This window comes from Acanthisitta chloris, unplaced genomic scaffold (genome assembly GCF_000695815.1).
Source record: "Acanthisitta chloris isolate BGI_N310 unplaced genomic scaffold, ASM69581v1 scaffold10428, whole genome shotgun sequence".
In the NCBI taxonomy this organism is placed as follows: Eukaryota; Metazoa; Chordata; class Aves; order Passeriformes; family Acanthisittidae; genus Acanthisitta; species Acanthisitta chloris.
The window spans coordinates 11,073-23,434 of NW_008685437.1; the positions used below are offsets into that span (position 1 = coordinate 11,073).

Genomic DNA, 12,362 nt, shown 5'->3' on the forward strand with positions numbered 1-12,362 from the left:
GGTCCTACTTGGAGGGGAGAGGCCAAGCTATGTTAAACCTGGCCCTGCTCTCAGCTGCTTTCCTGGGGTTTGTCCATGATTTTGCCCGTTTGTTTGGGCTATTGCTTATGATTTTGTTAAGGATGCAAAGGTACTTGGTGTTTTCCCGTTGTTTGGGGTTACTAGGGAAACCCCATGAGTCAGAGCCCTCTCCAGGCTGGGACTTGCCTGGCTCCAACTGAAATGATTGTTCCCAAGGGTTGAGCAACAGAGATGGCTGCTGAAACCCCACAGGGGAGAGAACTCTGGGGAGAAATCATTAAACCTTCAGCTTCAATTTTAACCTGGGATTATCTGAAAAGCCAAGCTGGAGTGTGGATTGCTCAGGATATGAGCTTGGTACTGTTTCAGAAGGCCACTCCAAAGTGATGAGCAAATTCTAGTCCTTCTGGTGCATGGAGTTTTTGGGAGTTCCTGAGCCACCACCTTGCAAACTGGTGATAACACAAATACCTCTGATGTCTCTGCTATGTACAAACTGGTGATAACAAAAATACTTCTCATGTTTCTCCTGTGTACATGCACTTTCCCCTACCCCTTAGATAGTGTTTGTTGCTGTGCTTTTGGGACAACATACCCAGTTGGTAAAGAGCTCTGATAACATCTAGTCTTGCCCTGCAGAGCAAACTTTCCCTTCCCTCTGTCCCTCTGCATGGGTCTGCCTTTGCAGAGGTATCCATAGCAGTGGTGTGCAAGCCCAAAAACATGCTCGGGAATTTTAACTTCCATTCCTAACCCCTTAGCCCCAGCAAAGAGGCTCAGGGTGAATCCACCAGTGTGACAACTGAGTGAGGGAATAAAAGAAAGGAGTTTAAGGATGACTTGGCTGTTGGAGTAAGCAATGCAGGGTTTGGAAATGTCAGCTATTCTGCTGGGCTGGCAAATTCTTCTCGTGTCTCTCCTTTTGTTTTCCTTCCCTGAAGAACAGTGAGGTCTAGACTTCGTTGCCAGTGTGGTTTGCTGTAGGGATCTTGTGTCTGGGGCTGCAGACTTGGGGCTGGCCAGAGGCTTGCAGGGATTTTGGAAGGCAGCTGCTTCCCTCCCACTGCCACTGAGGGGCTGGGGAGTCCCATGATGAGTTCATGGAGCATTTCAGAGAGGATGCACAGGGCTTAATGCTCCTTTCACTGTAAAGTATTAGCATCATCCTTGTGGCACTGCAGGGCTGGGGGGTCCCTGAGAGTCTGGCTGTTTAGAGGTGGAAAAATTCCCTTTGAAATTAAATAGGAGAACAATTCTTGCCAGGTGACAGCATGAACCAGGCTGGGCATCTAAGCACACGGGTGAGTGGGATAAGAAGATGTTTATCCCATGTCTTCAGGGATGCAAGTCCTTTTCCCAGAGCCCTTTGCAGAGCAGGTGTTTTTTAGTGGGAAGAGGTCTCCCTGAAGACACTGACTTGCTTAATGGCATCTGCAGAGGGCAGGGAGAGTGGTGCCAAACCTGCAAACTGCTCTCCAGGCAAATTTCCATCCCCTCTGCTGGCTTGAAGCAGCTCCAGAGAGGGCTGATGGAGAATGGGGAGGTGATGTTTGGCCTTTCCAGCTCCATCCCCACTTGTTCCACAGGCACTGGAACATCTGGGGGGATGCTGTCCCTGCTGATGTTCCCTCCCTGCCCTAAAAGTTGGGACTGCAGGGTGACGTTCCTGACAGAAGCAACCACCAAGCCCTTTTGATAGGATTTTTTTCTCCTCAATCAATTATTTAATGTGGCTGTTAAGGGAAGTCCTTAGCCTTGGGCAGTTTGGTTCCACAGCTGCTTTCTGAATTTACCCTAAAGGTCACTGCCAGGCTGTTATCAGTCAGGTACAGATCCCTGCCTAGAGCCAAGACTAACCAGCACTGGGTTTTAGGGTTAACCCTTCAGTTTAGAGGCTCAGGGGGTACCTAGTCCCTGTGAGCTGCAGGAGAGTGGGATTTAGTACTGCTTGATAAGGAAGATTTAGGGGATTAAATCCCATCTTGGAATAATACAGCTTCTTCATCTTAGTCCCTTAATGAACTGTTTCTAAGCTGTTCATGGTCCTGCTGCTTCTCCAGCAAGGCTGAGGAAGAATGTGCAGTGCTGGGAGGGGGCTGAGAGTTTATTTGTCAATGCTGGTGAAAAATATCACTTGCCCCCAATGCTTTTCTCATCCCAGGGCAGCTAATGTTGCCAGGGGGGCATGGTTTGGGGCAGAAAGCTCTTCTCATACCTGGGGAGTCTTCACAGGCACTGCAGGTGGGAAGACATCCCTGAAAGGAGGGAGCTGTATGGCAGGTCAGTTGACATGGGGCAAAGCTCTAACAGCCCCTCTACTCAGGTTCCTTCCTCCCATGGATGTGACTCTCCTCTTCTCTCTCTGGGGCTACCATGCAGCAGGTTGTCATGGAGAATCCTCTTCTGCTGCCTGCAGGATCTGTTGAGCATCCTGCCAAAAGGCAGCTGGGAAGGGAGAGCTCTGTGCTGCTTCCCTTGATGCTCCCAGGCACAGCAGGGTCAGGGAGTGGCTTGGCTGGGAGCTCTGCCTGGCAGAGAGGTCCCTAAGGCAGGAACATTGTTCATCCCAGTGCATTGAGGGGTCCTTGGCAGTGGGCAGCAAGGAGCAGAGTGCTGGTGGGTGATCGTAGAGTCCAGGAATCATGGAACAGTTTGGGTTGAAAGGGACCTTAAAGCTCATAGTTCCACCCCCTGCCATGGACAGGGACCCCTTCCACTAGCCCAGGTTTCTCCGAGCCCCATCCACCCTGGCCTGGAACACTCCCAGGGATGGAGCAGCCACAGCTTCTCTGGGCAACCTGTGCCAGTGCCTCAGCAACCTCACAGGGAACAATTCCTTCCCAATATCCCATCTAACCCTGCCCTCTGGCAGTGGGAACCTCCAGCTCCTGACAAGTGCTGGTGGTGAATGAAAGGTCTTGGAAAGTGAAGGAAATGTCTGTGTTTTCCCCATTGCTCCCTGAACCGTTCCCCAGGTCCAGCTCTGGGGCTGGGCCATAGCACAGGTTTCATTTCTCCCTCTCTCTCCCTTTCCCACCCTTTTGTATTGCTTCTCACAGGACAGGCATTGACACTGGAATATTTTTGTCAAGGGGCCTTGACTTCTCAGATCTGCTGATGTTTTTTCTGGGATGTCCAAGCCTCTTCCATCCCAAAACCCGGGGCTGAGCCTGACATCTCTGGGGTGCTGCAGCTTCTTACTGGGATGGATCCTTCATGCTTTGGTAGGATTGTAGGTCTGAGCAATGTTTGCAGCAGCCTCACTGCACAACCTCCCTCCCATCTCTGCAGATCCCCAAAACCAGTGCTAAAAATCCGTCATATTCTCATTGTTCCTACAAAATGCCTCTAAAAGGTGCAGGGGGAAAGGGCATCTCGCCCCTGGGGAGCAGGGATGAGCTGAGGATGGGCTGACTAATGCTCTCTTTCCACGCTGCTGAACAAATAACCCTGGGGCCCTCCTAGCCTGTGCATCCAACGGGATGTGTGATGGGCATGGGCTGACAGCTTATTGATTGGTTTGATTGGGTTGAATCAATTTTGCTGCACTCAAGGCTCAGGCTCTGCTCTACCTCTCTGCATAGCTTGGAGCCACCTCATGGAGCATTAGTAGGTGTGGGGAAAGGTTAACCCTGGAGTTTTGGGGTAAACACGGGTATTTCAAAGATCCACAGGCTGAAAATTGGGGTTGTAAAACACTCTGGGAATTGGCTAATTGGATTTGGTGGTAGTACTAGTAAAGTAGCAGTAGTAAAGGGGTAGTTGTCACCCAAGCCTTGATGTAAGTTTAAAAACCCCAAAGGAATAGGGGGAAAATGGAAAAGCTCTATAAATTTTGGCTTTATAATTGTCGTCTAGACCTGAAATCTGTGATAGAGCTGAGGGAAGTTATTTCCCTCTTGGGCAAAACTGACAAAGTATATTTTAATTGAAACCTGAATTCTAGTCAATAGTAAAAATAGTTTTAATTTGATTTCCTTGACTTCTGCAGTGAATCTCTATTTGTGGAGCTCTTCATTTTGGAGACTTTTGGGGAATAAGAAAATCCTATTCTTAAAAATCTGAGGGTTTTGGCCTAGGCTGTACATTCTCACATGGGTGAAGGTGGTGCAGGATCTCTCCCAGGCTTGTGGCTGCTCACTCAGTGCCTCTCCTGGTGGCTGCTGTCACCATACTCAGCTCTCAGAGACCTTTCCCACCTAGATATCTTCTCTTGGTAATATTTAGGATTAGAATCTGCTTATCCATCCTGGAAACACAGAAGGAAAATATTATAGCTCATGATTTCCTTTGCAAAGTCATTTTTAGTAACCTGGGATGAGAGGAGTCTCATTGACTCATGAGCCCTCCCTGTTCTTTTGATTGTGTTGTCTTCTCCTGGGACTTGGGAAGCCTCAGGTCAGCTTTGACTCACCAGGGTGACTGAGTCAAACTTGCTTTGATACAACCCTTTGCCTCTCCCCAAACAGCCATTTTTGCTTTCCACCAAATGCAAGGACGTCAGAGCCCAAAGTGTTTCCTTCCATCTGAGGAACTCCTGTTCCAAAGGGAGCAGTGGCTCACTGGGAGATGTGGTAGAGGAAACAGCTCTCCTTGCCTCTCATGGTGGGGTGAGTGATGTCATTGACCAGCTGAGCCAACCATCCCGGAGAAATCTGTCTTATTCCAGCTTGGCTTTTTGACTTTGTGGTTTTCACACAGGGGAGAATGGAAAAAAATCACTCGGTGGGAGGAGGGAGATGAGCTCTTTGCACCTGGGCTTGGAGAGCAGGAGAGGGTGCTGAACGTGGGAGGGCAGGAGAAGATTGAGAGCTGGGATGATCTTAACTTCTTCCCTGGTGTATTTCCCTCCCTTCTCCAGGTGGATGAGATTTATCATGATGAGTCCCTGGGAGTTCACATCAACATTGTGCTGGTCAGGATGGTCATGGTGGGGTACCGACAGGTACGTACAGCGCTTGGACACGTGAGGAGCAGGTGTGGAATGTTCAGCACTTAGGTAAGCCCTGGCTTGGCAAAATGTGGCTTTTTAAGTCAGCCCTAGGAGCCCAGGTGACAACTGTGCTCAGCAGGGATGGATTTGAACCTGTCTTGGCTTGGATTTTGAAGTATGAAGGTATGGAGAGCTCCATAGCCAGAGTGAGGTCCTTGAGGAGATGATGGCTGGCTGTGATCTGCCACTATCTGCTTGCTGTGGAAAAAACCATGAGACGCTTCTCAGAAGCTCAAGGGTGGCTGTAGATCATGGACAAAGGTGACTTCCCAAGTTGGTAGGAGCTGGATATTAGGAGAAGCCAAGGCCAGGAGCTACTGTGTCCCAGCCTTGGCTCCCTGGAAGGCTTTGCTAGCTGTTCTGCATCTGTCAAGTGGCTTGGTCATGGGCAGAAAAGCATGGGAAGGTTTTCTGGGCAGGTTTCACATGCTTTCTTGGGTTGCTTTTACCTTTTAAGGCTTGTTCAAGCACAGCAACCAGAAGATCTTCTTTAAAACAATGTGATTTTCCATACTTTTTGGGGCAACTTTCTATCTTGCATGGAGCAAGGGTGTTAGTGACTTGACACACTGATGTCTGTGTGTGTGTGTGGTCCACAAATCACATCCTTTAGGTCTTGGGGAAGAAACCTCCTTATTATAGAAGGATTGGCAGGAGCCTCACAGGTTCATGGATGGTCCTGAGGAGCAGGGACAAGGACTGAGCCTGGATCATTTGTGGAGGCTTCTAGGGCTCTAGGAACACCATCTCCACCTGAGAAAGCCAATAACCTGTCTGGCTTCCTCCCAGTGGCATGTGGCTCTGGGCTGGAGGTTGATGTATGGAGGGGAAGGGATTAGGAGCTGTGGTGTTACAGCCAAGAATCAGAGGGATGAGAACTGTTGGGATGATTTATCCTTCCAAAAGCCAGAGCTGGTGGCAGCTGCTTTGTCCACTTACATCACTGCTCAGGTTCAGAGGGGGATGTAGGAAACACTGAGCAGATGTTTGAATCCAGGCAAGATCTCAGCTCACCAATGTTTAGGTCTGATCCTGTCTGAGTGGGTCCTAGAATCATAGAATCATCAAGGTTGCAGGAGACCTCTAAGACCATTATGTCTAATCATTAACCTATCACTGCTGTAACCCCTAAACCATGTCCTCCAGTGCCAGATCCAGATGCATCTTAAACACCTCCAGGGATGGTGACTCCACCACCTCCCTGGGCAAAATTCCAGTGCCTGAACACCCTGACAGGGAAAACATTTCTTCTAATATCTCCTCTGCCTCTCTTCTGTCTCAGCTTAAGGCCATTCCCTCTAGTCCCTCTCCCTGCAGCCATGGCAGGAGAGACCATAGAATCATAGAATTTTAGGGGTTGGAATGGACTTTAGAGATCATCCAGTACCAACCCCCTGCCTTGGGCAGGGTCACCTCCCACCAGAACAGGTTGCTCAAGGCTTTAGCCAACCTGGCTTTGAACACTGCCAGGGCTGGGGCAGCCAGAGCCTCCCTGAACAGCCTGTGCCAGTGTCCACCACCCTCACAGGAAAAACTTCCTAATATCTAGTCGAAATTTCCCCTCCTTCAACTTGAACCATCCCCCACATCCCTCCAACCCCCTGTGAGGGAGTTGGAGAGAGCCATGAGGTCACCCCCGAGCCTCTTCTCAAGGCTAAACAACTCCCTCAGTCCTTCCTCATTTGATGTTTTCCTTCTGCTCCTTCTTGTCTCCCACCTAGAGGATAAAACCTCCGTGGCTTCCAGTGAAGGGCTGAGGGAAGGACAATCTCTCTTTCCTTCCTTCTCAGCACTGAGTTTGTGGTTGTTTCCCCAGTCAGTGAGCCTGATCGAGCGAGGGAACCCGTCGCGGAGCCTGGAGCAGGTTTGCCGCTGGGCGCACTCGCAGCAGCGTGCGGACCCGGCACACGCTGAGCACCATGACCATGCCGTCTTCCTCACCAGGCAAGACTTTGGGCCTGCAGGTATGCAAGGTACTGTATTCAGCTCGGTCAGGTATGTGCAGTCTGCTGGGGGAAGGCAGCAAGGGGAGAGGATGTCCTGCTTGGACACAGGGTAATCCTTGGCCAGCAAGGTCCAGAAAAAGGTTATGTGAGATAGAAGAAGGAGAATTAATCCATAGCATCAACCTGAACAGCTCAAATGATCATCTTGGTTCAGCCTGCCCTTATTTTCATAGAGTCATTAAGGTTGGAGGAGACCTCCAAGATAATCAAGTCCAGCCATTAACCTGTCACTGCTGGAACCCCTAAACCCTAAACCATATCCTCCAGCACCAGATCCAGATGCCTCTTAAACACCTCCAGGGACGGCGAGTCCATCACCTCCCGGGGCAATATTCCATTGCCTGAACACCCTCACAGGGAAAACATTTCTCCTAACATCTTCTCTGACTCTACCTTGGCTCAACTCAAGGCCATTCCCTCTAGTCCTCTCCCTGCAGCCATGGCAGGACAGACCATCCCCCATCTCTCTCCAAGCCCTGTCAGGGAGTTGGACAGAGCCATAAGGTCACCCCTGAACTGCTTCTTCTCAAGGCTATTTTTGTTGCATGCAACAAGTGTTTCATGACACCTTTGTCCCAAAGTGCCTTAAAAATAAGATGGAATACCGCAGGGAACTTCCTGGGGCTGGTCAATCTTCTCTGTCTTCTGGAGGACCTTTAAATCCGGGTTGTACATGGGTTGGTTTCTTGGCCCTTTCGGGACTTGGATGTGGGAGTATTGATTAAACCCTGGGCCAAATAGGTCTTACTGCAGGGATGATGGCCAAAGTCTTCTCACCCAGTTAGTGCAGAGACTGTACTGATGTGATCTGAGAAGTTAAGAGACTTTGGCATAAAAATTTGCAGGAAAAACCTCTGGCATTTCATGGCTCTGTTAGGAAAGAGGTGCTTTGGTGTGATCAGGAGAGGTGACTTCTCCCAGTTTTGAGCCTGCTGCCTCCAAGTTGCCATCTGCTCCTTCCCACACTGGTGGTCAGGTCTGAGTTTCCATCAGGAGGCTCCATTTGATACCATGAACATAGTGGTAATGCTGGTTTGTAGCATGAGTTCCTCCTGGTATGCATGGGAGGAAGGAGAGATGCAGATGGAGAGACAGAGAAGGAGACCTGTTCTTACCTGGATTACCTGCTTGAAAAGGATTTCCCCTCAACAGGAGATGAACTGCAAGAGGTATCAAGCTGGGAACCCTCTTGAACGTGCTGTTGGCCACCAAAGACCTGAACTTGGGCTGTGCCAACAGCCTCCTCACTGAGCTATTGACCTGCCCTGGGCTTCCTGTGTGGAGCCACGTGGCAGCATGGGTGGAATACAGGGTTTGTTTCATTTTTCTGGACCCTTTCTGGCAAAGTGGCTGTGTCCAAAGTTGTTGATGAGAGGACCTTTTTTGGCATTTTGGCAGAAAGGGGAGCGTTCTCCTCCTTGCTGGGGAGGAGTGGTGAGATCAGTGGAGTAGCCCTGCTCTAGGGGTGCTCATTCCAGCTCCTTCCCCTTTTCCCTGTGGATCTAGCTCCTGCTTGTCACACATCTCTGGGATGGACATTTGCTTTCTGCAGAAGTCCCTGTGGCTGCCATATTCTTGCCTGGCTGTGTTGCATGGCACGAGGTGCAGGTTCTCCTCATGCACTGGACACTACCCTCTGGCTGAGCTGCTGGAATCATAACACTTTGCTTACTCTTGCCTCTTGTCCTCCAAAGTCCTTTGGGATCCTTCTCACCCTCTGGAGCTCAGGACTGCATGGAATGAAGGACCAGACTGTGGCACCTCCAGTGCTTGTCATAAAGCTTGAAGGAGTGACTGCCCTTGCACGTGGGTTGCAGATAACCTCCTGCCCTTGGAAGAGAAAGGCGGTGGACAAATGGGCTGTAAATTAATTGCTGCTGCAGGAGTCTTGTTGATACCCAAGAGTTGTCCCTCTGCACAGAGGGATTTCTGGCCCAGTCTGAAGGATGTTTGTGCTTAGGTATCATTTGTGGCTCTGCCATTACCTACAGTTGGCTCATCATCTTGGAGGAGGCTGGTGGTCCATGTAGAAGGTCAGAGGGGCTGAAAGCAGGGAGGAAATGTCCATAAAGTCCATATGAATGTCCATATGAAGTGTCTATGGAGGAAGCAAGAGACTGGCTGTTGTCTGCTGGTCTGGTAAGGACATAGATGATGGCTGAAACTAGATGATCTTTTAAGATCCCTTCCAACCCAAACAGTTTCAGGATTCTCCGACACTGCTTCTCATGTGTGTGTGTGTGTCTGGGAAGCATTTCAGGCTAATCTAGTCTTCACCAATTAAATACTTCCCAGGTAGTTACTTCTCACTATCATTCTTCTGTGGAGAATCCTTTATACTTCTCCCAGTTCTTGCTGCAGTCTGAGTTATTAAAGACCCAGTGTCTGTCTTCCTGACCATCCACCTTTTCATATTCCTTTGTCCCATCTCCTGTCCACAGCCTTTTTGTTTGGGAATTTATCCCATTTTCATGCTAGACAAAATATATTTATACAGAAAACTTCCCACATCTTCAGTCTTTCTCGTGGAAAAGAAATTCTTTTCAAGTGATTTATCCAGGATTTGATTTACTACTGTATGATTCAACCCAGTTATGGGTGTGACTTAGTGTGGGGCAAGTATCCCATGAGGATGGTGTGCTTTGTGGACCCTGTGGTTTGGCCAGGATGGGTGGAGGAGGGCACTTGTAGGGGTGTGCATCCTCCCTCAGCCCATCAGCACCTCACCTGCAGCTGCTCAGGCTCACTGAGCTTTCCTCTTCCAGCATCCCTATCCCCTAGCCAGGGTTATCCAGCATGGTCCTGCCCTGCTTTTGCCTCTCAGACCTGTAAGTGCTTCCTTCACTAACTTCCTTGATGCCAAAAAGGGTCAGTCTTAAAAACACCCAACACACACACACACACACACACTATATATATAAACACCAATTTGGAAAGTAAATTCTGGAACATGCCAAGGAGTTAATTAAATTGGGCAGAAATAATACAAGAGAAAAAAGGAAAACAGACCCAAATGGAGGTGATGTGCTGCTGCCTGGGCTGGGGAAGGTTCCCTGCCCACAGCTGCCCCACTGCACTGCACTTGATCGAGGGCTGGGGCTGGGGTGGTGCATGGGCCTGGGGTGGGGGCATGTGTGAGGACATCACAGGAGTCCTCCACTGCCAACCTGGGTGGAGCAGGGCTGTGGCTTGGGCAGGGCTCTGGGGAACACCTCATGCTATTGCTCTGCCTGCCTTATTTATTTATTTGGAATGAAGCAGAATGTGAGGGTGTCATTCCTGGGCTGGGGGTGGTGGTTACTCACACTGATAAAGCAGCCAAGGGGTCCTTCCTGCCCTCCTGCCCAGGGGTGTTGGCACAAGGGCATAGAGGTGCCAGTGAACCTTGACAACCTCTGCTGGCTTTTGGCTCTGGGGTGGTCATACTGGTGAGCAAGTCCTTGGGCTGCCATCCAAGCCACCTGGGCTGCTCCTCCTCTTCAACACCTTCCTCTTCATTTCCTCTTGCTGTTGTGGTGAATCTAAGTTGAGTTTTTGTTGAATATTTTGTTTCTTAATTTTTCGTTTCTTCCCTGCTCTCTCAAAGGTTTTCTCTCTCCTCTCCTCCTCTCTCTTTCCCCTCTCTCTTTGCCCCAGGCTACGCTCCAGTGACAGGGATGTGCCACCCACTCCGCAGCTGCACCCTCAACCACGAGGATGGTTTCTCCTCAGCGTTCGTGGTGGCCCACGAGACTGGCCATGTGTAAGTGCTGGGGCAGAGCTGGCTGGCCCCTGCAGCATGGGGACAGCGTGGTGGTGCCTCTTTCTTGGCCAAGAGGTCTTTTCTGCCTGTGCAGGCATAAATCCCTTGGGAATTCCACTACACACTGGCTTTTCCCACCAGGCTAGGCATGGAGCATGATGGCCAAGGCAACCGTTGCGCTGATGAGACCAGCATGGGGAGCATCATGGCACCTCTGGTCCAGGCTGCCTTCCACCGCTACCACTGGTCCCGCTGCAGCAAGCAGGAGCTCAACCGCTACATTCAGTATGTAGTTCTGACTGGGAGGGGATGGTCTCCCTTCTCATGGCATGACTGGGGCTGTTTTGGACCCAAGGATGCTCTGAGGGCTGGAGCAGCTCTGCTATGGAGATAGGCTGGGAATGCTGGGGGTGTGCAGCCTGAAGGAGTGAAGCTCTAAAGAGACCTTAGAGCCTCTTCCAGTGCCTAAAGGGGCTCCAGGAGAGCTGGAGAGGGATTTGGGACAAGGGCCCGGAGGGACTAGACTAGGGGAATGGCTTCCCACTGCCAGAGGGCAGAGTTAGATGGGATATGAGGAAGAAATTGTTCCCTGTGAAGGTGGTGAGGCACTGGCACAGATTGCCCAGAGAAGCTGCGGCTGGTCCATCCCTGGAAGTGTTTCAGGCCAGGTTGGATGGGGCTTGGAGCAACCTGGTATAGTGGAAGGTACCCCTGCTCATGGCATGGGGGAATTGGAACTAAATGACCTTGAAGGTCCCTTCCAATCCAAACCATTCTGTGATTCCTGATAATGTGGATTTCCGCAATCCCTGAATTCAGGGAGAGGCCTGGAGCTTCCCTCCATGCCTGACTCTCCTTGCAGCTCCTATGACTGCCTGCTGGATGACCCCTTTGAACACCAGTGGCCCACGTTGCCCGAGCTGCCAGGCATCAACTACTCCATGGACGAGCAGTGCCGCTTTGACTTCGGGGTGGGCTACAAGACGTGCACAGCTGTGAGTATGGCTTGTACAGCCACGTGATGCCTCCTCCCTGGGATGCCCAGCCAGGCTGGGTGCCACAAGCCTGTTGGGACTTGCTTCTGCCGTCCCAGCCCAGCAACTCTGTGCCCCCCAGTTCCGCACCTTCGACCCCTGCAAGCAGCTGTGGTGCAGCCACCCCGACAACCCCTACTTCTGCAAGACCAAGAAGGGACCTCCCCTCGACGGCACAGAGTGTGCCCCGGGAAAGGTGAGTCTGGGCTTTGCATGGTGTTTGTCTTGGGAAAACAACCCAGCAGTTGCAGCCACCCTTGGATGGCACTGAGTGTGCTCCAGGCAAGGTAGGGGCTGGGCCTGCTTCCTATGGGAGGGATGTGCCCAAGGGGTGATGAAGAGCTCCCTCCTCCTGTGCTTTACCATTCCTGTCATGCTGGGGGTGCAGGAAGGCTCCTCACTGGTGCTGAGCACTTGGGAAGAGACAGGTGGAGCTCACTCCTTCTTCTCCTCCCTTCCAGTGGTGCTTCAAGGGCCACTGCATCTGGAAGACGTCAGAGCAGCCTTACAGCCAGGATGGTGGCTGGAGCTCCTGGTCCAAGTTTGGCTCATGCTCCAGGACGTGC

General features: G+C 50.9%; 1 protein-coding gene across 1 annotated transcript in view; it reads left to right on the forward strand.

Annotated features, from left to right (window-relative positions):
• ADAMTS14 (ADAM metallopeptidase with thrombospondin type 1 motif, 14) overlaps positions 1 to 12,362 on the forward strand; it is a gene marked incomplete at its 5' end in the record, with an annotated part of 31,503 nt that overhangs the window by 11,069 nt on the left and 8,072 nt on the right. The window contains 7 exons of the mRNA XM_009079769.1: positions 4,883 to 4,966; positions 6,831 to 6,978; positions 10,657 to 10,762; positions 10,904 to 11,047; positions 11,625 to 11,757; positions 11,879 to 11,992; positions 12,258 to 12,362. The exon at positions 12,258 to 12,362 is cut by the window's right edge and continues 7 nt beyond it. Coding sequence (XP_009078017.1) covers positions 4,883 to 4,966; positions 6,831 to 6,978; positions 10,657 to 10,762; positions 10,904 to 11,047; positions 11,625 to 11,757; positions 11,879 to 11,992; positions 12,258 to 12,362 — 834 coding nt within the window. The remainder of the gene's footprint in view (positions 1 to 4,882; positions 4,967 to 6,830; positions 6,979 to 10,656; positions 10,763 to 10,903; positions 11,048 to 11,624; positions 11,758 to 11,878; positions 11,993 to 12,257) is intronic.